Below are 23,187 nucleotides of genomic sequence, written 5' to 3'. Positions count from 1 at the left end.
ATAAAACACTGCAATCTCACCACCGCTGCTTTTCAAGCCTCCATTCTCAGTCGGGCTCAAAGGGGCAGTCAGCCTGACGGAGAGAAAATGACAAAAGAAATGAGATATTTTGAGATGGGTGAACCTTGGCAGGCGATGAATATATCTTGCTCTTTCAACAGACGAGTAAGCACACACACAACACAACACAACACACACACACACTGACACATACGTAGTGGGACTGAAGGGAGCTCCTCCACTTCCAGGAGGCAGCGTCAACCGCATGGGTGCTCCACTCTTCTTCAGATCATCCACTGCTGTTTTTATCACATCAGTCCAGCTGTAAACACACACACACACACATATATGAGTCAGTTCACACTGCAGGCTATGATTTACCTTCTGAAACAAACATGATTAGTCAGTGTATTCCTCTCTGACACTTACATCTTCCTCTCTCCAACAGACTGAGCCACCAGTTCATAGATCTGAGCACCGCTGTCCCAGGTAAATATCACATAGAAGGCCTTTCGATCTGACAGGAAAAAAAAAATTGGAAGGTTTAATGGTATTGATCTCATGATGGAAGCGACTGTTTTGTCTGCAAAACTACTGTGTGAGACTGACCTGTGGCCACCTCACGTAGGAAGACTGAGTCCAGCTTGATGATGGGGCTCAACATCTGCTTGCCCTCCTGCACGGCGATGTTACTCTTGCTCTGGCATTTGAGGACCATCTTGTCGTCCTGCCTCTGCAGGAGCACCAGCAGGTCTCCAAGCAGCACACACTGCACCTCTGAGAGACGAGGAGAAAGAGTAAGACAGTGAATTAGAGAAGATGGCAAAAGACGAGCAGGATAGAGAGGCTTTCTCAATTCCCCGTGGGTCATTTTATGCATATGTCTTTACTACTTTATTGATTATGATTACTTTGTTTTAGATATTATTTATTAATGTATTTATTACCAATTCTATATATAGTTTCTAAAGCTTATGGCCTTGATTGTTTTTAGTTTCATGAGTTCAGTAGTTCCTCCTTTTTCCTCCTGTCTGTTGTGTGTGTCTGTGTCATCCAAGCAGCAAACTGCTGTGTGCAATTGCCCATATAGGAATAAAATAAAGTTCAATTGAGATTAGGTTACTGAATTTAACTGGATATAAAAAAGGAAGTTAAGGGGCCAATAAGATAAAGATGAATAATAAGATTTAAAAAAACATCTGCACTGCAGCTGGGTTTCCCTTTGTAGCAAACTTTAACCTACACATTTAAAAAAGGGAAATGAAAACAGAAAGATGTGAGACAATGGTTTCTCAAAATCCCCAAATAAACCTGCCTTTGCATTTTGGAAACAGATGAAGAGCAATCTGATTATATCTTGTCAAATACAAATTAGGAAATATTAGAATAAGATTTGTTTGATTTATTTAGAATAGCAAATATTTAAATGTCTGTGAAATGTCTGTCCTTGTTTCGGTAGCAGAACGAAGTAGGGCAGTGAAACCCAAGGCAGTCTGAATGCATGCAACACACACACAGGAATATATTTACCAATTGCCTTCTCCTTTGTGACTCTCCAGGTCAGAGGGCCTTCATAAAGCATCTTCTTCTGAGTGAGGTCAATGTTCTAAAAAGGCAAAGGGAGAATAATGAGAAAATTTCTTTCAACAAAAACATTTCTTTCAAAAAAAAAACTCAAATCTGTGAAGTGAGAAAGTGTGTGCAAACAAGCACTGTTGAAAGAAACTTCACCTTATATTCAGTATAAAGCTCATTACTAGGTTTGAGCCCTGATGTGTCCAATCTCCGCTGGTAGTCCTTCAGAGTCTGGGAACAAAAAAAACAAAGGTGAGGAGGTCAGACAGAGGACAGGCGGGCTCTGAAATAGAAGTAGTCTAACAAGCAGAGACCTTCAGAGGTCTCAAAATGAATTCACCAGACTCCAATCGGTGCTCAATCAAGACATAACAGTGTGTTGAGTGATGGATTGTGTGTTTCTCACCAATAGGTTCTCCATCAATTTGACCTCCTCATTGACATGGTTGAGGATCTTTCTGCAGCACTCTGCGCTCTGCTGGATATTCTCCTTCTCTGCCGGGTCGTCTGTGGAGAGACAGAACAACTCAGAGTGAGGAAAATACAGCTTTCACAGCAGAGCCCAAACAAAGGCCATAAATCACGAGGGCGCACAAACATCTGGGACAAACACCAATCGATTGTTTACGTGTTTCGCTGCTGTGCTTAAGTTAAGAGCAGATATTGTTCACATTTATCCTGTAGCCTGATATAAATTGGCACATGTGGTTTAAAACGTTAGGATAATAATCGGCTGAATTTTTATCTAGAATTATTTACACAATCATCATGTGGCAAGCCCATGTATCACCTCGCAAAATCTATATAAACACCATGGAGACATGGAGTCTGCAAAGAGGAAACACAAGGCTATGAAGTGATCTAACAATATCCTGTCCGCAGATGTATCAGAACATTTCTATATGATTTTTCCATCAGTGTTAATGATTATATACCCAAAATATGCAGTATATTGATATTGTGATATAAAATTAAATATGATGTGATTTTGTTTGTTTATTGTGATATAAAATTAAATATGATGTGATTTTGTTTGTTTGTTTGTTTGTTGTTTCCTCACACCTTTAATAATTAATTAAAATTAAGCAGCCATCAGTAAAAAAATAAGGTGTCAGGAGCGCGCGTGCACACACACGCGCACACACACACACACACACACACACACACACACACACACCTGTGTTCTTGGCAATATTCTCCAGCAGTAATGGGTATTTGGTCAGTCTCTGCATCTCTATGGGAATGATGTCCTTGAGCTGCAGTCTGCGGCACTGGGGCTTACTCTCTGCCTCCTGGGATTTAAAACACAAACACAAAGTCAGAACTCATGATCACTTATGCGACTTCTTGCATGCGACACATCTGTGAGTGCATCCATGTGTGTCTTTCTGTTAAACCTTTAAGAACTTATTTTTGAGTCTCTATCTATCTGTATGTGAGTGTGTGTGTGTGTAGCTGTTTTCTGGTACCAGTATGAAGGAGTTGAAGCGTGGCTCTTTCTTCTGCCTGCTCTTGATCTGGTCCAAGGCCCATGACTGGTGACTGCAGAACCGGGCCGTCAATTTCTGGAACCACTCCCCCTCTGTACCCCCAAACTGTGAAAACAAAACAAAACTGTGTTGAGCCAGCCAGAAGTGAAGAATGAGAGGAGTAAGGAGATGGGCCAGTATTTTACTTTTATAGATGAACAGCATGTAGCATTTGTTAAACCTTCAAAATCTGACTTTGGCACAATTACTGCCAAATTATGTTAAATTGTTAGCAGATATCAGTTGGACTAAAAGCAAAAATCTCAATACTGTCAGAGAAGAAAAAAGGACGACACAAAGACTATGATGACTCACTCTGTTGAGCACTGTGGTGCTGATGGATTTGACGATGAAGTTGTCATCCAAACGCAGCTTCTTCAGGTTCTCGTAGAAGTTATCTGGATTCAAAGCCAGAGACAAACAAATAAGCAATTTACTTTTAAAATACAACGAGCAGCACTTCTTTACAGTCATCAACCAACAGTCACAAAAGAATTGATGAGAACTGAAACACTGTCTTTTGTCGTGTGCAATTTAAAAAAAGAAAAGTGAAATTTGATTTCTGTATTATTCTCGACTGTACACCCAGTTACATCCTGTTCAAACAGACAAGTTATGTGAGCAGTTACCTTCATAACTAACAACGAATAGAGAAAAGGCAGCTACAAACTGTTAATTTCAGGGTTCAAATCTAGATTCACTAATGTTTGCTTGTTGTGTGGAATAGGAGCACTAGCTCTTGTGACTCTGGGCGGATACAAACACAAGTCAGAAAAAATGCCTCTTTGCTGCAGCACTCACAGTGCATATCGATGATCTCATCCAGGTTGGGGAAGATAGCGGCCAGCTCAGTGGCGGTCAGGAGCTCCTCTTTCTCCAAAGGTTTGGAGAAGATCATCTGAAGGACACTTAGCATCCGCACGTGGGCGTGCTCTGTCGCAAACAACTCTGAGATCGGAGAGGGAGTATACACAGAATAAAGAAACGGATTCGAAGGAAATACCATACTGCAATTTTATTTTCACATGTGGTTCCATGTCATCATTTCCTGCTTCATCTCTCCTTCTCACCATTGATGACCTCCTGCCTCTTGGTCTCCTTCTTGCTGAGACTAGACAGGGCTTCAGGGGGGGCCAGCTCCCTCCAGTTGGGCGGGTCATGCTCGAACTCCAGGAGGCGTGGCTCCATCTCCTCCAGCTGTGGGGAGGGGCTGGTCGGGGAATGACCGGGCCCTTCTGGGACTAAAGCTGGTCCTTCAAAACTGAGGAACAAAGGAAGTGTGAGGATGACTCATTCACACTGGTTATGACAACGTTCTTCAAGTATCACCCAGGTGGCTATCAAGTGATGTGACACACAGTCTGGTGGGTCGAGTGGACATCGTTGGCTGTGAACAGCAGCAGCTGGTTGCAGTGACGTCTCTACATTAAATAATGAAAGGATGCTAAATAGCTACTGAGAGTATCTAGTAGATAGACTGTGTTATTTCTGTAGCTTAGAGAGTAAAGCATCAGTTTAATAGAAGCTTGTTTTGCAAAACTGACAGCTTAAAATGACAAATAACATGAAACTAAGCTTTTAAACTAGAACTATAAAGTGTTTCATTTTGAAAGCTGAAAAGAGTCAAATGGTCTGTCTCTGTCTCTGAGTGTGTTGTGGATTTATAGTCGACTAACTGCAAGTGAACCAACCCTTAAAAGCTCTGGCTAATGCTTACCTTACTCAATAATCATTCCCCTGAAGCGCTGAATGTTTAACCTTTCACTGCAAGACAGAGTGCTATTTAACTGTTACTCAATTCCGGTCGGTCACAGCACAGGTCAACTATTAGAGACAGATCCATCAATAGTAGAGTCAGTAAACCTGTCAGTTTGTCAGTCAGATTGATTCATTTAGTGTCTACAAGAGACACAGACCCTTAAAAAAATAGCTTGCTTACACAAACATTAGTTCAAATCTTCTTTCAAGGTGATCTACTTAGATCTGAATGAGCCAGGTGGGTTAGATCCGTCAATATTCAAATTAATACCAATTATTTATTCTTTAACTGCTTCTTATTATTTCAGGAAAGCTGCACTAATCCTGTTTTAACTGTCTGTGTTTGACAGCCTGTCCCTGCTGTGCATCCGTCCAATCAGAAAGGCATTAAGAGGGGGTTTGTCCATCTTACGAATGGGGGTGCTGGGGGGTGAACGGGGTAGGTGATGTTGCTGTCAAGGTAGGCGGCTGGAGGTCCACATCACTACGGGAGCGAGACTGTTTGGCCCGGGAAGAGCCGCGGCGCCGAGAGGAGTGCCGGTCCACACGAGCACTCTCGCTACGCCCCACTTTCCTATTGTAGGGAGGGAAGGAAGGTGGGAGAGGATGGAGGGGGGGGAGGGATGAGAAAAGATAGGGACGGAAATAGGTAGGAACAAATGCAAGAAAGGACAGATGTATAAGGAAAAGAAGAGGCCACAGGGAGGACAAGGAGAGCACAGGAACAAAAGTATGGAAGGAGGAAACAAATAGACGCCACAGGATGGAAAGAAGAGACGGCAGTGAAAATAAAATGAAGGGAAGAGAAAGTATCAAAGTCACGTGCAGTCAGTGTGCACAGACATTTGTGTTAAATGTAAAGAGGAGGAGAGGAAGAGAATCATTCAAAAGGGGAAAAAAAAACAACATCAACAAAAGACAGAAAAAGAGAGAAAAATAGTGAGTGTGCAAAGAGTATATGCATGACATACGCCATGCATATACTGGTTAGACAACGTATAAAGTATGCTTCATATACGGCAGACATGGTACCACTTGAATGCCAACACTTTATACATTTCCTCATGAGTTAATGGGAGCCAGTGTAGAACAGTATGTTAAGAAAGTAGCCATGCATTCCTTCTACATGTCTGTACCAGACGGTCATTTATGTCAACAGTTTTCTAAATCCACACAACGTGCATTCTCCACTAAAAATACTCCAACTCATCTCAACAATCACGCTTACTCTAATTCCTTCACAAGCAGACACATGATACTTAGCCATGTAGTGTGTTATGTATCAGGAGTGCAGGGCTCAACGTGAGGTGTGTGCGCATGTTGGTTTGTGCGTTGTGTGATCAGTATTAGGCCTGAAGCATGTCCATGACTCAAGGCGTCAAGGCGCTGACACCCACCTTGTCTTCCGTCTGCAAAAACACGGGACACCACATCGTTACACGCCCGCCTTTACACAACTATTGTAAAGCCACAGTAAAAGAACCAGAACATGCAGAATGCAAAACCCCACCATGATATGCTAAACAAGTTTTAACCACTGTCAGAGGAGAGCATGCCAAATATGATGCCAAAAAGCCCCTGGCACAACATGTAACCGCACACACTGTTGAGACAAGCAGGACAGAGGACGGTCCCTGGCCACAATAGACGCAGACACCTTGAGAAGCACACGAGGTGAGCAATACAAACTGAAATATAAATTGAAAATAAATAGCAGCACAGTATGAAGACTAGCTACTTCGTCTAAATCTGTGGACTAAGATGCTAATCTTCATACATTTTAAAGCGTTAGCCAAACTTCAGACGAAATATCACCGTTTACTAAAATTTCTGACTTAAATGCCAAATCTGTTTACCGGGGAGAAAGCTGCAGCATTAGAAAGGCTCATCTATAGTCGGTGCCGTATCACCAAAACAACTGCAAATGTCTCACTCTAGAAGAAATCACCAGTGTTTGACCTAAATGTGCCTGAATCCAATAAAAAAAAAAAAATGTCAGAACTGCATAAACAATGCCTTTATGCAACAAAAACTGCAACGAAGCTTTATTGTAAACGTTAGGAGACGCACAACAGGACACACACACACACAAAAAAAACACAAACAGGACAGAATGATATTAGAAGGAGAGCACACGTGCCAATGTAAGAAGTAAAAAGGAGAAAGGGCATGAGGGAAAGGGAAGGCAAAGGGCTGGTAGGGAAGACTGGGTCTGGAGTTCACCTGGTGAAGGTCCTTTTTCAAAACGGCGGGCTCTGTTAGCTAGCGAACAACAGGCAGCATGACAAAAGCTTGCACACAGCAGGGACAGACTGCTGGGGGAGTTTTACCACGCTCCCTCAGCCGGAGGAATTTAGACACGTTTCACTAACCCTCCCAGCGCTGGATCAATACAGTCTTTACAACACCTCCCATGTAGTCTAATTATAATCTGATTACAATCTATAATCCTGTATTTTCTTCCTGAGTCACTGCTCTGCAGTTATAATCTCACTCACTGGATGCTACTGTTTTTGCTGCCACCTCCATCCTTCTCACCTGTCCTTCTCCGGATTTTCCTCAGTGGGAGTGTCGTTAGGTGAGAGGGGCTCCGCAACGATCAGCCCTCCTCCCAGCCCGATGGGGGACACCTCACTGCTGTCTGACAGGCTCGGAGGCTCCAAGCGATTGCTTAAGAGGCCTGGAAGAGAAAAGGAGGAGAGGGAACAAATAAGGGGTTATGCACTTTAATTCTACTGCTGAAGGAGAGTTGGTTGTTTTTTTTATCCATAAAATTAGAAAGCTGTATATTTGTGTCTCAACAACTACTGGGTGGACTGTTTTACTGACCATTTATCAGTGGATTATAATTCAACAATGAAAAAGCAGAATTACTCTGGCGGCACACTCCAAGATCCACACAACACAGTCTAGTCAATAAGCAGGCTTACCATCGATGTGTGAAGACTCAGGGCTGTTAACGATGCTGATGTTGTTGCCGGAGCCATCACTGATCTCTAACCCAGGCAGAGAGGCAGGACTTCCACTGGAAACAGACTTCTTGCTGGGAAGGGACGGGGCTGCTGCAGGGTCGGTCAAGGAGCCTCTGCCGGGAGTTATACCCTTGCGCTCTGTATTCACTTTGTCCTTTTCCGCTGAAGAGGGTGAAGAGTGCAACAGGTTTAACAGAGCTGAACAAAAGACAAAGCAGGTGCAGAAAACATGACCCAAAAGCACTTCAATCAGTGAAAAAAGGGGGACAGAGACTTTTTTAAAAGACAGACAAACAGATGGGATGAGTGTGGTGCAATCAGGGCCTCTGTAGTAAATGAAAGGGTTAGTTTGGTACAAGAGAACACCCATAACCCTGCAGATGAGATACGTGTGCGTTGTGAGGGTTTTATGGTAATTACAAAAAAAATAAATAAATAAAGATACTAATTTTTCAAACAACCACCCTGAAATACAGAATCAACTAAACAATGCCCCACCCGCATCCCCTCCGAGTTTGATTTGAGACATGCAGACATGCGTATGGGTTGATTAGTAAGGGACCATTCTACTAATAAAAAAAGGGGGGGTGGTAACTCTGAACGACTAGTACCTTCAGCCTCCGTTTTAGGTTTGACCTCAGCTGTAACAGGAAAGAAGGGCAGGACAACATGTTCTCATATCCAGACCATTCATGGACATCAATGTGTAAAGATACTACACAGTTCTTTTATGTAATGTGCAAATTTAGAGATTGTAGATACTTTTCATCTATCTGAAAAGGTCAGCAATGAAAAATACGAGATACAAAAAGCAGATACATACTGTTGCCTGCAATCCAGCTGGGGATGCCAGGAAACACCCCTCTGGGCTTGCCCTTTGTGGATTCATCTTTCTTATTCTGGAAAGATAACAGAGATAGGGAGCAAAGAAAGAAAAATGAAAACAAAGTTAAAACTAAGAGCTGTGAGAGCACAAATATCCCCATGAAACTTTAATAAGGGCAGTGCAGTACATTTATCGACCTGGCTGATCACAGATTTATAGGACAGAGATGTTATACTTCTACATAAGTGATGGTACTGTAGCTTACCTTCACCAGCTGTCTCCTGAAGAAGCCTCCTTTGGACTTCTTATTGTCAACTGCCCTGGTTTTTACCCCGAGGTGCTTCATGTAGAAGACCACCGCTGAAAAGATGGATTGGCTGAGGAGGAAGGAGGTTAGAGAAAGTCATTAATAAATAAAATCTAACATTTTTTTTTTTTTTGGTAATACTTGTAGTGTTCTTTTTGCAGAATTTAATTAAATAAATTAAAACTCAAATATTAATTAATAAAAAAATAGATGAATCTGTCCTTCACTGCTGTGTTTGCATAGTCTCTGATGTCACTGGTGATGCTGAGAGACTTAGACAAAAACTGATGCAAATGATGGAAGGGCCTGAGGATGAAAATGAGGATGGACAGATGCAAGGAGGTGGGAAGAGGGAGGTGGAGAGTTGTTCTTTTGAATAAATCTCCACCTCCCTCTTTCCACCTCCTTGCAGGGGGAGGAGGAGGAGTTAAAAAAGAATAGGGAGGAGAGAAAAATATGACACAAAAAGACAAAAGGAGGAGCTGAAAGAAAAAAAAAGACGAAGGGAGGAGCCTCTGGGGATGTGCACACAACAAAAGTACAAGTGTCTCGCATCACCAGTTTAACAGAGCATGCTGTCTGAACACACTGACGGCAACATAAAAATGTTTAATGGCTGAGGAGCACAACTGGGGACCGAAAAGTATAAAAGACTTACGGTGTGCATGACAGGGTTTAATAATTCACTGTACATGCAACACATTAATCGAGAAGAAAATTTAAGAATGCATTACTTTACAAGATACTTTTATGGAGTGCAGGGACTATTCATAAAACAAACAAATATATATGCTAGAAGAAAGGCAACTGAAATAAATGCTTTAAAGATTATTTGGTGCTCTTGAACCGGTATGCAAAAATCTTGTGGTTTGACCACACCCAGGTCTGGAAAAAGCATGCAGATGAAATCAGCCCCATGTGCAACGAATACTCGCTCAAACAAAAAACTCTATTTCAAACAGTACAAAAAAAACCCAAAAAACAACTTAACTCACCATTTTTCCTCGTCCGAGACGATCGTAAGTCTGAAAGAAGAAAAAGAGACAGGTGTCAGTGATGTTACATTTGGGAAGAGACAAAAAGCAAAAACAGCATCTTGCAGCATCGAGCTCACCTCTTCTTCTTAAGTAGCATTTTTCCTCTCTCTTGCTCGACTGATTATTAAGTGTGTTTTGGGTCGATGGAATCTGAAGTGACTAAGTTTTTCCTGATCCAACTCAAAGCTGACTGTTGTGTTTTTGTGTTCAGAGCAGAAGCTATTGAACATATTCTAAAATTTGCACACAAAAAAAAGGTAGAAAACAAAAAAAAAAAGATCAAAAAAGTAGAAGATGCATCAAAAGCTGCACTTCTGCCTGATCTAACAACAATTAAAAAAAAAAAATCAACTCTTGAAGATCTGCAAATAAATCAAACTATTGTCTCCGGACTGTCTAAAACTTTCTCTGCACGGGATTGTCTCTCCAGTAAGCTGTCTGCACACAAGTCAGAAATGCTCCAGCACAGCGGAAATGTCTATTTAACCCTGTTTTTGTCTGATGCAACACAGAGGCAAGACTGTGGAAATTGGATACTCATGTTTTGCTATGAACATAAAGGGTGGGAGGGGTTTCCCCGGGATTTCCTTGTATAATCCAATCAAACGGTCTGGTTGCCTCATTCGCATCACCACAGAGACCAATGAGAAACAGCTGGGGCGAGGTCACTGTGTTGTGGTGGGATCACGGGGCGTTGGATGGGGGGGTTACTGGGTGCAAGAGTGTGGGAGAATGTTAAGAGTGAGGGGAAGAGAGACTTGATTGTCAGAGGGGATGAATAGAGTGAAACTGAATGATTCGTTTGTTCGTTGGGGATACAGATCCAACTGTGCGATAGTGAATAAGTGAGTCAAAAGATGAATTATCATGTCTTTGATACAGACTGCTTTGCAGGCTTTTTCTGTCCTCTCTGACAGCGTGGTTATATCCACAGGACGAGCGCATCTCGTTTCATTTCTGTTCTGTTGTTCTTTTTTTTTCTCTCTCTCCCTCTTCTGACAAGATGAAGTTAGACAGTCTTCTTCCCTCTCCCTGGCCTCTTCTCCCTCTCTGTCTGACTCGTTTCTTGTAGAGGATAACACATTGTAGTTGGCCACAGGGTCAAGGATAGATTAACTTTCCACTAGATCTCTTGCTTTCTTTCTTTAACCGTGTCCCGGGCAGGAGCTATCCCGCATCGATAACCCTCTGGCCCTTTCTCTCCCCTTCTCTCTTCCGCTGTGTAACCCCCCCCCTCCCTCCCCTTCAACACACACACCACCACCATCACCACTATCCCTCCCTCCGGTTGGCAAAATGCCAAGAGAGAGCCTTCCTGCCAGCGTGGCACTGCTGACTCCATCTTTTCCTCTCTGCCTCTTCATTTCCTTCTTGCTCTATTGTGCTCTCTTCCAATCACTGTTCCCTCTCCAGCTCTCTGCTCCAGTCAGCTTGATTTTCTCCAGTTTCTTCTGCGTTTGCCTCTGCATGCTTTATGTGCACAGCGAATGCTCGATACACCCACAACAGAGATGATAGAGATGAGACTGGAGTATTCTCCCCACTGTCCAATTACCATTTGAAAGTTTTCTTTTAATAATCTCCTCCTGACACTGTGTGTTGTTGTTTCGTCTGCATTTTTTAATGAGTCATCTGCCAAATTTGCCTGACTTCCACAGTTCCTCAAATGCACAACACTGACTCCAAATCCAAAAGGGAGCTGATTTAAACAGGTGAATGTATTACCAGGTTTCTACAAAGTATAATCTGCCCCACGTATGCAACCTTTGATGCTCCTTGGGAGTCACACTTGAACTCTTTTTGCACCAGTGATTCAACTGGGTGTGTTTCACATCCATTCAACGTCCAATATGCTTCGAATGTTTGTCACCTAACAGTGTCTATAGAGAAAATTACCTGACTTACACCTTTAGGAATCGTGGGCATCCAAAATAACTCCTTCCTCATTACTATTCTGTAGTACATACACAATAACGTTGTCGGGGTCTACATCTGTTCTAGTCGTGCACTGGAAGAGAGAAACACTCACTGTGACTCAGACATCTTCTCCAGCAAGTTCTCAGCTACAGACTTCTCCTTCATCTCCATCGGGATGCGGTCGGTGGGATAGTGGCTCTCCACGTCAATGAGCTCAGCCTCGTTGGGGGTCATACCCATCATCCTCTTCTGCCTGTGCGAGACAAAGCATATGGGAGGCAGGAGTTTGGCAAGGTTAATATTGAAAAAAAAAAGACTGATACAGTATGCTGATCAATGTTTTCTCGATTCTGTGAGCAGACACATAATTGAGATGAAGAGGGCTGCTTAGTGCATTACCATGCCTAAAATATGGACACTCATATCTGTTCCAAGACAGAAGCTGCTGAAGGGAAACCTTTATAACTCACAAAACAAGATAATTCAATTCACATTATCCTTCCCCATTGTATCCAGATTTGCTTATTTTGTGTGTTCTTAGGTTTGATTTACTGAAAAAGATTGCTCCTGGTTTCTGGCAGCTCGCTCGCAGATCTCAAATCAGGTCATTTTACTGTGCATCTCAATCCAAGACAGCCTGTCTAAAAGATATTTTGTTCTACTTAAATAATGAGCCTTAAGCATTAGCATCACAGTGACAAAACACTATTGAAAAAGAAAGATCAAGATGACCTTTTCTTGTATTCATGCTATTCACAATGAAAGCCTTCCAGCAAAGATAAATGTATAAGGCTTAAATCTATATAGCAGAGCAGGGTCTTGTCTAAATCTGCTTCAGTTAAGTGCAAAGCCGCAGGTTCGTACTAAAGTTTAGATCAAGCTGAGATACCTAACCAACAGAATTAAGGTAAGGAAAATCATGGTTATGTGTCAAATCTGGGATATGCTGCTCATCTAACGCAAGTTTTTAAATCATATTTATTTGCATGAACTGAAGCCAAATGCTGCCTTTAAAGGTTCAGGAATCAATCGAAAAACTTGAGCAAAAAGTTGAGTTTCAGGTTATAAGTTGTATGTAATGCATGCAGAAAATTCAGACATTGGTCATTTAAATTGGCAGATCTTACATTACTGCTTTATTAAGCTGATAACCTGAGCTCTTCGCCTGCTTGCGTGTTAACTGATTTGAATGTGAACATCGTTCTCAAACTTCAAAAACACTCACTGAGGCAAAAACTGTATTTGGTTTTAACAAAGACTACACTTGACTGGCTGAGTAAAGTCCAGAATAGGGCTTCTCACCTGAAATCATCTAACTGTTTGGCCACTTCAGGCACCTGCAGTTTCTGAATATCCTGGACAAAGCGCTTCTGGATTTCATCGGGGAGCAGCTCAGGACGAGTCCGGTCTAAAAGGAAAAGGGGACAGAGAGAAGGGAGTGAATGAGAGGTAGCGGCAAACAAAAAATGACATTGTGTGGGGTTGAGGCGTGTGTATATGGCAAAAAATATATCATAACTTGTGATTAACACACTGCAGGAAAATAACTTACCCAATTCATAGGTTATAGTAGATGGAATTGCCACTCTGAGGATCTATATTGTGGAGCAAAGGACAAAACGGGCACAAATAAGAATATTACATTTACATAATCTGAACCTTATTTTTATTTTATTATAGGTACAACTAGCTAAAACTAATACAGTAATGAAATAGTTTTGTAAACCTTATAAACAAACCATGATAAGGTTATACTGTTCTTGTTTTTGCTGTTTTGGAGAGGTGTTTATTCAACTTTATGGGGTATGCTAAACAGACAGAAACACCTCTCTTTATAATGCAAGATGGATAATTGTTTCTTTGTTGTGTGATGACCCAAGAAAACTGAGTTCTATGAATAGAGATGAATCCGAATAAAGTGTGCAGTAGCTACACATCACCACAAGGGGTCACTTAAACATTAGAAATAAAAAAGAAACAACACATGTATCAAGTAGGGAGGTACAAAGCTCTGTCACTGACATAAAAATAACCACAAGGGCCAAGTTAATGTCAGTGGGTTTACAAACGAGATGGAGGTTTTAAAAAAAAAAAAAAAGAGAGAGAAGCTAAGAGAGGATGAGTCCTCCTGAAAGGGCTTTCCCACGATCCTGACAGGAAGCAGTGGGGTCAGACAGATAGACAGAAAGACAGGGAGCGAGTGACAGACGTGTACAGCGTATGAGCTTTGGAGAGGAAATATGACAGAGATGTGACAGAGGCCAGGTGCAAGGGGAGGAAAAAGACAGCCAGAAACCGAAGGATGCTGCACAGACGGAGCCAACACACATCCGCGCACAGGCTACAGCTGTGCACTAAATCAAATTCATATTGATACGACACAGTGAGAGGATAATCTATCTATATTGCAAAGGCTGCTGTGTTTTTCTAAATTGATTTTCATGAAATACACACCACCGACTTACATAACTCGCAGCAATATTAACACAAAGAAAGAGTCGAAAAGGGAGATTTAATCCTATCGTTATAGGACTACTGGAAGTGTTTCAAAGCAACAAACCATGCAAACACATATGATATTTCAAGTCATATAGCATCTGCAACATCTGCTACAGTAATCACGATAAGGTACCGACTCCAAATAGTGCATTGGAGGTCTTCACAGATCCAAAAAGTTGCACCTGAGCCAAAAGAGCCGAGACTTTCTTCCCCAAGACCAAGAGGGACTTTAAAAACTAAACACGAGAGCTGAAAGGACACCAAGTCCAAACACACTTTAGGAAAATCGATCTGTAATAATGTTAATGAGAACTTGAAAGTACAATACTACACATGTCTGCATGTCATCAGAGTGACATTCCTTCCTCTCTGTCTGCCGCTTTGTGGGATTTTGGTTTGCATTAATCAGAGCTGGTTATTTCAATTCCATCCCCATTCGCTTAAAACTGGCAAACAGAGAGCAGAGTACTTACTGCACCCTTATCCAAGAAGGTGTTGTGGAACTCCACAAATTGCTTCTTGGACTCTTTGGCACTGAAGGTCCTGAAGAGGTCAGCATGAAGGTAACACAGCTGAGAGAGAGGAGAGACAGACAGAAGATAAGTGAGTGCCGCATGAATTTCAATATAATGTCCTGGGTGCTGTAGTAATGCAGCCCAAAGTTTTTAAGGTCACACACAAACTACAAAGTCAAGATACCGACATGATAATTAGTAAAGTGCTGTGCTGTTCATCTAATAACTGAGATAATTGGGTATTTTAATCATAATGACAACACCTCATTGTCATTTCAGCCATAATCATGCACATACCTCAATCTCTATAATTCATTAAACACTCTAATAACCGTCTTCAATGTGGGATAGTGGGCACACGTCACTGAACTGTACAGAATGAACATACACGTCTGATGTTTGACTCTCCATGAGCTAAAGGGGCAGTGAAGTTAAGGGTGAGGGAGGTATCATGGCTGTGGGAGATGTAACAGTACCTGGGTGGGTCACAGAGTCTGCATGCAGAACAAAAGGGGAAAGGACAGGCATGCTTTATATCAGCACTGACACACATGCAGTCACACACACACGCACACACAAGGGGGTGAGTAACACTTAAGGAAACACTCAGAGACTATGTGCTGCACAATAACCCCCCTAAATCTTTCTGTTTAGAGTCGCTTCTCTTTCTCATCAAATTAAGCACTCTATAGTCAACTAACTGTCCGATCGTTTGTTTTAAGGACGCTTTACTTGCTGTAACAATAACTACTTGTTCTACTTAATTAGCACTGTCAATTATGGCAAAATGTGCTATAAATGTAGTATGAGTACGAAGGTGGGCGACAAATAGCAGTCAAAGAGTTGAGTGTGGAGCGCTGGACACGTCTCGCTCTCAACGGTGAATATTTTGGACACGTAGCAGAAAATGAGGGACCACCAGCATTATGAAATTGCGACTGAGGAAGCAGTTGCAGCAAATACTGTGATATACAAATGAAAGTTGTACGTATGTTTTACATTTATATTTTGGCAGTCAAATGCTGGCGCTAAGTGCACAGTGGCCATACTCAAATTGAGACATTACCCTGCTGAAATGAATGCACTACACCAGGAAGCACATAGTGTACATAGTGTTCTACATAGAGGTGTACAAAGAGAAGTACCGTAATTGAGACACATGTCAGTTTATGAATAAAACCTCAATAAGACAGAGGTTGTAAGAGTAAAAAAGGATTTTTAATCAGTTGAATCATTATTTTAGTCACAATCGTGCAGTTCTTTCCACTTCCACATGGAGGAGGCGTCTGTGTGGCCTTGTGGTCAAGATGAATACCATAAAAACCGCCAAGTTTTCTGTCTGATACAACTTCAACTGGGACCTTTGTGCATGTCGTACCCCTCCTCTCCCTCTCTCCACATCCTCGCACTGCTCCTACATATTACACACTACATACATCTTTAACAGATTTTATGTGGATCTGTGACCTGTTTCAAAAAAATAAATGGACACTCCAGATCAGTCTGAACTTGTAGTAACTGACCTCACTAAACATGCCAGGCATTTTTCTGTCCAAATGCAAACACAATATGGTTGCAACTATTTATTTTGATCAACTGGTAACACTGATGTGAATTCATGAAATGTTTAATTTGAAAAATTAAAAACAACTTTCTTGAGCCTAAAGTTTATTTTATGTCTAAGATTATTCTATTATTTAAGTTTCTATCAAACAATATTTAGATTAGGTTTTGTTTTAGTAGTACAAAAACACGCACATGCACGCACATGCACTATCTTAATAACATACACTATGTATGTGCCCATTTGGACGGCTGTATTGATTAAAATAGACACTGTCCATTTGTATTTGTATGAGATAAATCTGGCTGAAGTACATCCTGTGTGTTGCATAACAGAAGCTGTAGTTCTCACCAGGGGAGCAGGGTCAAACTGTAAAATGACATGTTGCATGAAGACCAGCAGGTGGGTCGGTCGATCCTTCAACTGGTCTATACTGTTGAAGTGTGTGCACTGGTCATCCACCACCTGAGAGAGTGAGGAAACACAAATGAGACAAGTGAAAATCCAAAAAGATCAAATCAAAAATAAAGAGAACAAAGCTCAGCTTATTCACTCACATCAGTCAGATCGTTCTCGAAATCCTCATCCTCGGCCCCGATGATGCTCATGGCTGGGTTAGAGCACTGAGCCCCAAACACGCCCTGCTATGAAGAGAGTGGGTGGGAGGGAGGGAGGAAGAAAACAAGACAATTAGCAAACATTAAGTGCTATACTTTGAAACGGTAGACGGCCCTCTTTGACATCCTGAGCCCCCGCTGAGCAGAGCCAGACATGAAGCCAGATTAAGGTTTGGACACAGTGAACTCTCCAAGTGCAGAACAACATCAAGCGGAAAGAGGGAAAATGTCTCAGCATCCATCCCACCTCCGAGAAACAGAGAGAGACACACACAGACAGGCCTGATGTGCCCATAATAAAGCTTTGAAGCAAACAAAACATGAACTAAGGATGGCATAGAAACACACAGCCACAGCTCTTTAGCTGGAGCTTTGCATTTTATTAAAATGACTATGATATGGGAAACTACTGACAAAGCATGCAAGATTTATTAAATGGGTTCAGTCTTCTCTCTTAATAAAGAATAAGGTGGCAGGGAGAAGGACAGTGATAAAAATCATAATGAACTGATAATGAAGCAATTAAAAAGGTTTTTAACTCAGTAATATTAAGTATTTTATTAAGATTTTGGGGTTTTCTGTGAAAATGCTTTAGTACTCTTCCCCCAGGTCACACTAAAACATTTAGTTCAGGTGTTCACGGGGGAATAATTCAGTACTTAACATGCACTGCAAGACAGGATTTTCAATTTTAACTTTCTCTGAAGCTTCGCCAAATCCTGCCTCCTGACTTCTCTAGCTGCCATGACGAAACTAAAAATGTAACTAATCTGAAATTAAAGGTTTATGGTCAATCCTAGCCTTTGAAAACCATGAATGGGCGGGGGGGAAGAAAAAAAAACAAAAAAAAAAACAGAACGGGCGACCAATTTACCCCCGCCCTTTACACCCCACACCACACCACTTCCCCTGCACGTATACACACCCAAAACACACAAATAACACATAGCTCATGTACTGTATTCAGTCCTCTGAAGGTTGCAGACCAAGAGACGCTACCAGGGAACACCCAAACACACATCAAAAAGCCCAACAGCCTCACTGTACGACATTTACCATTGTCCACTGCAAGGTGGACTGAGAGACAGAGTCCAAGAGGTTTAAGTGAGAGTGAGAGGAAAAAGTTGACTCCCTGTAGGAAAAAACAATCCCGGAGAAAGTTAAGAACACGGTTTCTGAACTTTACAAGTTTCATACCCATTTTGCTTTATCCTGTTATTCTTACCAACGTAACTCAAGCTACTCGTGTTTTACTTTGTATTTTATTGCACTGACGTGATTGTCTGTTTTGAAAAAAACTCCATAAAAAACAGAAAAAATAAAAAATTTGTAGCCGCAAAAGCAGTCCAAAATCTTGCTATAACCAGACCTTAAATATTACTCGTCGTGTGAGGCAAATGTGGTGAAATGTCTGAACAGAACGGCTTTATAGCAACGTCGGATTAACGCGATTGTTGCATTAATGTGACAAATGTATTTGATTAGGTAACGGCAGACGTTCCAGTGTGGTCACTTCATCTAAAAAAGGTTCATATGTAATTACTTAATCTATACTTTGCAATAAAATTACATTTACTGCAATCTGTGGTTGAGTCTATTAAAGTACGTCTTAGCACTTGTTCACAGAACGTGTCTAAGTTTATGAGCGATTGTGCGGAAACGCAGACCAACGGTGTTATTAAGCAGGAACCCGAAAATCGTTTAATGGTTAGCATTTAAAAGGAAATGTGCCTGTGTACACAACCATGATTCGATTCACGGCCTGAACACAGTGTGTGTGTGTGTGTGTGTGTGTGTGTAGTCAGGAGGGCCGATAAACGCTTTGAGGTCAAGGTGAGTTCTTGTAAAGAGACAGAGAGTAACAGAGCTGTTAGTCGGTGAGAGAAAGAGAGGGAGAGTGAAACTGACTGACAGATAGACGGAGAGAGAATGTGTTCATTCATGGTCATATCCAGTGGGCTGCGGGTTGAGAAAGGCCAATGTTGGAGCAACATGCGTAGGAGGGGTTAGACAAACAGAGAGACACACACACACACAGGCCCGCACACGGGACATACACATACACACACACATCCTCCACCGAGCACCTTACTAAAACGAAAACACCGACACCACCTTACTTAGACAAACATGGAGTTATGTCACCATGACAACAAAAACAGGCAACAACAACAACTATAACTAGTGAGATCAGGCCATTTCCTGGTGGAAAGACGAAATGCCGCACTCTCTTACAGCTGCAAACTTCATCTCCTGTATGCTGCGTCTTGTACATAACAGTGTTTTAACGGGCAGGTGAAGAGATACTTTGATAAAGTATCAGTTGGCTGTTTATCCCGTGTCAGCTTAGTTCAGTTCAGAGTCTGAGAAAAAGTCCCTCAAACAAACTTTTACGAGCCTGTGCCATGTTTGTTTACACAGACAGAGAAGTGACAAACCGGGCCAAATTTTATGTGTCTCTGGTGGAGAGCGCTGTCTAAATAGCTGCTCCAGTATCTCCCATCGGTGCTCTGGTGACTGCCAAAGCCATAACATGTGATTCATATTAGGGGCTGCAACAAAAAAAATATTTTCAATATCAATTCATCTGCGGATTATTTAAGATTAATTGTTTTTGTCCCACTCACAGTGCAAAGATATTTACTTCCCTGTCACTTAAGACAGAGAGAAGCAGTAAATCCTCCTGTTTGAGAGGCTGGAAATCTGTGATCGAATATGAAAATAGTTGGCAGCATGGAAGAATCCCCGTTTCTTATTTACTCCAAATAATTTATTCAGGTCTATCCTTTCATCGCCTGCTGCATGTGGTCTAGTACGAGGGTCGAATGACACATCAGAACTAAATAAAGTGATGATTTTCTTTACTGATTCATCTGCTGATTATTTTCTGGATTAATCTAATAAATATTTGATCTATAAAACCTCAAAAAACTTCACTAGTTCATTAAATTTCACTGGGTGGTAGCCTAAAACCCTTAAATTTTATATTACACTCCAATAAGATCAAGGATGGCGAAATTCTCTAATTTTCGACATGGAGCCATCAAAAGTTTGGCACCACTGTTTTAAAACTTATTTATACGATTAATCGATTATCAGATCGATTAATGGACTGTTGGACGCAGCTCTAATGGTGAGGTCAGTGACCGTAAATGTTCTGTTTGTCTCAGTGAACGGGTCAAACTTCGCTTGCAAAAAGCAGAAGATGCTACTAAAAACTTCTCACTACAGGAGGAGATGCTGGACACAGTCCGTCGTTATTGTTTTGTCTTGGTTGATATTGTAATACGTGTTCATACTCTGGAGAGATAAATCGGAGTGGTCGGGGGGGGGAAGCTAATTGCGGTTACTCAGAGTGAAAGGTCGACTCTGGTCTGCGTTTAAAGAGCACAAGACTGTGGAGGGGGCAGGAGGTGCATGCCTCCTCTGCCCCAGAAGGAGCCAAGTGGTACATTCCAGCATATGGCACAGTTCAGACAACAGATGGAGACAGTCTGTGAGTCTCAACAGTAACCAGACCCTATTCGCCTCACCTCCATTAATACATGATAACTGGCATGAGGTCCAAACTGTTAGGGCCCTTCCTGGCTGATACAGACGTGGCCGAGGGGAGAAAGACAAGGCCGCGGGAATATAGGATTTGATTAGAGCGTCCCGGAGGTGCGGAGATCAGATCTGGTGCTCCTAAAGAGTCGGCAGCTGCCCCCCACCCATCACATTCCTGTACTAACTAAGTGTCAGGTGGCATCAATCCAATGATAGCCATCATGCGTACGTGCCTTTGTGTGTGTGTGTGTGGGTTAAGACTGAGCACGTATGTGGGAGGGGGTCATTCCTATGTGATTGTGGGGAGCTGCCATTGAACGTGTGTGTGTGTGAGTGTGTGTGTTATATGACAACTGGTCTTTACAACAGCATTCCTCTGCATCTCTGGGTCGAGTTATAATACTGTACATAAGCAGAAAAACAGCACCTGTTTCGTGAGACCTCGTGGACATTTAGATGAAGTAGCAGCACAGTTGAGCATTTCATATTTCCACCAGTCACTAAAAGGTTACGCTGCAGCCTAATAATAACCCGAGTGGCTGTTACATCAGCTCGTACACAAACCCCACTTCCATTGTGAAACCAATATGAGTGGCTTTCGGTGAAAACCCGTCAGATCAAGAAGAAGTCAAACTGTGACCTCACCCCAAAGTGGGCATCTTCAGCGTCCATACCGCAACCGGCGGGGCGACACCTGTAGATGGGTGACTGTCAAAGATGAGCGTGATGAGTTTAATGGATCAGGTGAAATCATGCAGTGTTTATTCATGCAGGTGCTCCTGAGCGGCACCACAGTGTGCCACGATCACGAAGCAACCGACAGTGATTTAGCTTATTGCTGAACACCAGTGGTAAGCTTTCTTTAAACCACATAGTTGAAGGTGATCTTCCACACACTTAGATAAAAAAACACAGTGGCATGACAAACACGGTTAGATTAGATTGAACAGTTTGAGTTACATCACATTGTCAAAAGTCCAACTCAGGCAATACCTCATTTCAAGATAAAAACACTCTTTGTCTGGACACAAGATGTCTCCTGCATCATGGTCCGTCCTTCACACTCGTAGCAGTGATGTACAGGTGTACTCGAGTGCACTGTGACATCACGGCTGGGTGTGGCTAGAGACGCAGGCGGGGGCTTTATAATTGGACTCAGCAGAATCCGAGATGCTTCTTGATCGGTGGTAACCTGATTAGATGTTTTTTTAAAAAGTCAGCAGCGTGTGAACTTCAACAGAGTTCAACGGATTTGTCGCAAACAAAAACAATGCCTCAAGTCAGCTGCTAAGCGAGTCTGCTGTTCATCATGTGTCGACGACCGAATGAGAGTGAACAACTGACCCGAACGGGGAAAAGAAAATAAATCAGCAAAGCTACCAGCTGGTGAGGGAGCACGCAGCATATATCTTCCTGTACTGAAAACACTAAAATTAGAGCCTCACTCATTCACAATTACTAGATGCACCTGGCCACAGATTTCATTGTATAAGCATAGGTCACTGTTCTCTTCTTACACTCGGTCACAATAGGCTGTGTCCTGTCCTCTATATGCTATGAGGGCGGTCTCCAAAAATAGCCCAGCAGCTAAAGGCTATAACTCTGCTGTGTTTGTACCGCTGTTTATCTGGCTCTCTCATCAGGCCGCTGCCTCATTAGCAGCGATTGAGGGGGATTCCTACCAGCACCACTGCTCGTCCAGCGGCTGCTCCCTGAGGCGCCTAACCAAAGAAGAAGAAAAAAACTCGGGGAGTGGAAGGTGGCAAATGGAAAGGCACACAGACAGGAAGTGGGTGTAATTTCCTCAGGAAGCTATCAGAGCCATTTCTTGTATGACCTATCAGATGAAACGAGGTAGAGAGAAAAGAGAAAGAGCAAGGCGACGCGAGGGGGCAAAAAAAAAAACGCATCTGAGAAAGCTCCTGTTCACATGAGAACCAGCAAAGGAAGTTACTACACAGCGTGGACGGTGAACAAATGAGGAACAGATAGATCGTGAGAAAAAAAAAGTGTGAACGGGAGCGGTTGAAAAGGGTTTGCGTGCACATTTTGCCAACATCAGCTATCTGATTGGGTTTTTAGACACCACAGAGTACAATGGCTTTGAGACAGATACAACACAAACAACAGGAATGAAGTGAAAGTGGTCATACTTCTACTTTTCCAAAAGTTTTAAGCTTTCAGAGGATTTATAAATGTTTCAACACCGGGGAAATCTATTTGTTCTACTGACTTCAAGGCCCGTGTTGCGTGCATACTCATCTAGGACTTACTAGAACTGGTAAACTGTGGCTGCAACCATTTGCCTATACGACCATACCGACTAAAAGGAGAGAAGGGGCCTAGTGAGGAGGGAGGGAGCAAGAGGAGCAGGAGCGTGGAGAAGAAATTAAAAGAGGGGACGTAGTGCAGCAGGAAATGAAGAACAAGGCAGCAACAGTGGAAAGAACGAAAAAAAAAACAGGCAATGGAAACTTAGGTGTGAGAAACTCTGGAAAGTCTAACAAGCACAGGAGCATTCATAA

The 23,187-nt window shown here is 42.2% G+C and overlaps 1 protein-coding gene across 7 annotated transcripts in view; it reads right to left on the bottom strand.

Moving 5' to 3' along the window:
• Positions 1-23,187, bottom strand: part of arhgef1 (Rho guanine nucleotide exchange factor (GEF) 1) — a 36,695-nt gene that overhangs the window by 5,601 nt on the left and 7,907 nt on the right. The window contains exons 2-28 of one of the 7 annotated variants that reach the window (XM_010741387.3): positions 21,308-21,370; positions 17,057-17,140; positions 16,851-16,964; positions 14,894-14,992; positions 13,474-13,516; positions 13,224-13,329; positions 12,034-12,174; positions 9,963-9,992; positions 8,926-9,037; positions 8,658-8,733; positions 8,446-8,475; positions 7,793-7,996; positions 7,401-7,542; positions 6,260-6,271; positions 5,275-5,436; positions 4,175-4,365; positions 3,906-4,052; positions 3,420-3,502; positions 3,045-3,170; positions 2,753-2,867; positions 1,982-2,082; positions 1,732-1,806; positions 1,531-1,606; positions 610-777; positions 430-517; positions 215-322; positions 21-73 (exon numbers count right to left, since the gene is read on the bottom strand). In XM_010741387.3, coding sequence (XP_010739689.3) covers positions 21-73; positions 215-322; positions 430-517; positions 610-777; positions 1,531-1,606; positions 1,732-1,806; positions 1,982-2,082; positions 2,753-2,867; positions 3,045-3,170; positions 3,420-3,502; positions 3,906-4,052; positions 4,175-4,365; positions 5,275-5,436; positions 6,260-6,271; positions 7,401-7,542; positions 7,793-7,996; positions 8,446-8,475; positions 8,658-8,733; positions 8,926-9,037; positions 9,963-9,992; positions 12,034-12,174; positions 13,224-13,329; positions 13,474-13,516; positions 14,894-14,992; positions 16,851-16,964; positions 17,057-17,140; positions 21,308-21,334 — 2,713 coding nt within the window. In that variant the 5' untranslated portion in view covers positions 21,335-21,370. Of the gene's footprint in view, positions 1-20; positions 74-214; positions 323-429; positions 518-609; positions 778-1,530; positions 1,607-1,731; positions 1,807-1,981; positions 2,083-2,752; positions 2,868-3,044; positions 3,171-3,419; positions 3,503-3,905; positions 4,053-4,174; positions 4,366-5,274; positions 5,437-6,259; positions 6,272-7,400; positions 7,543-7,792; positions 7,997-8,445; positions 8,476-8,657; positions 8,734-8,925; positions 9,038-9,962; positions 9,993-10,081; positions 10,475-12,033; positions 12,175-13,223; positions 13,330-13,473; positions 13,517-14,893; positions 14,993-16,850; positions 16,965-17,056; positions 17,144-21,307; positions 21,371-23,187 lie in introns of those variants that run through there. The other 6 variants (XM_010741386.3, XM_019267188.2, XM_019267186.2 and 3 more) reach the window with 6 other exon arrangements.

This window comes from Larimichthys crocea, chromosome XIII, assembly GCF_000972845.2.
Source record: "Larimichthys crocea isolate SSNF chromosome XIII, L_crocea_2.0, whole genome shotgun sequence".
NCBI lineage: Eukaryota > Metazoa > Chordata > Actinopteri > Sciaenidae > Larimichthys > Larimichthys crocea.
Note: the sequence above shows the minus strand (reverse complement) of the source record. Positions and strands in the feature narration are given on the sequence as shown.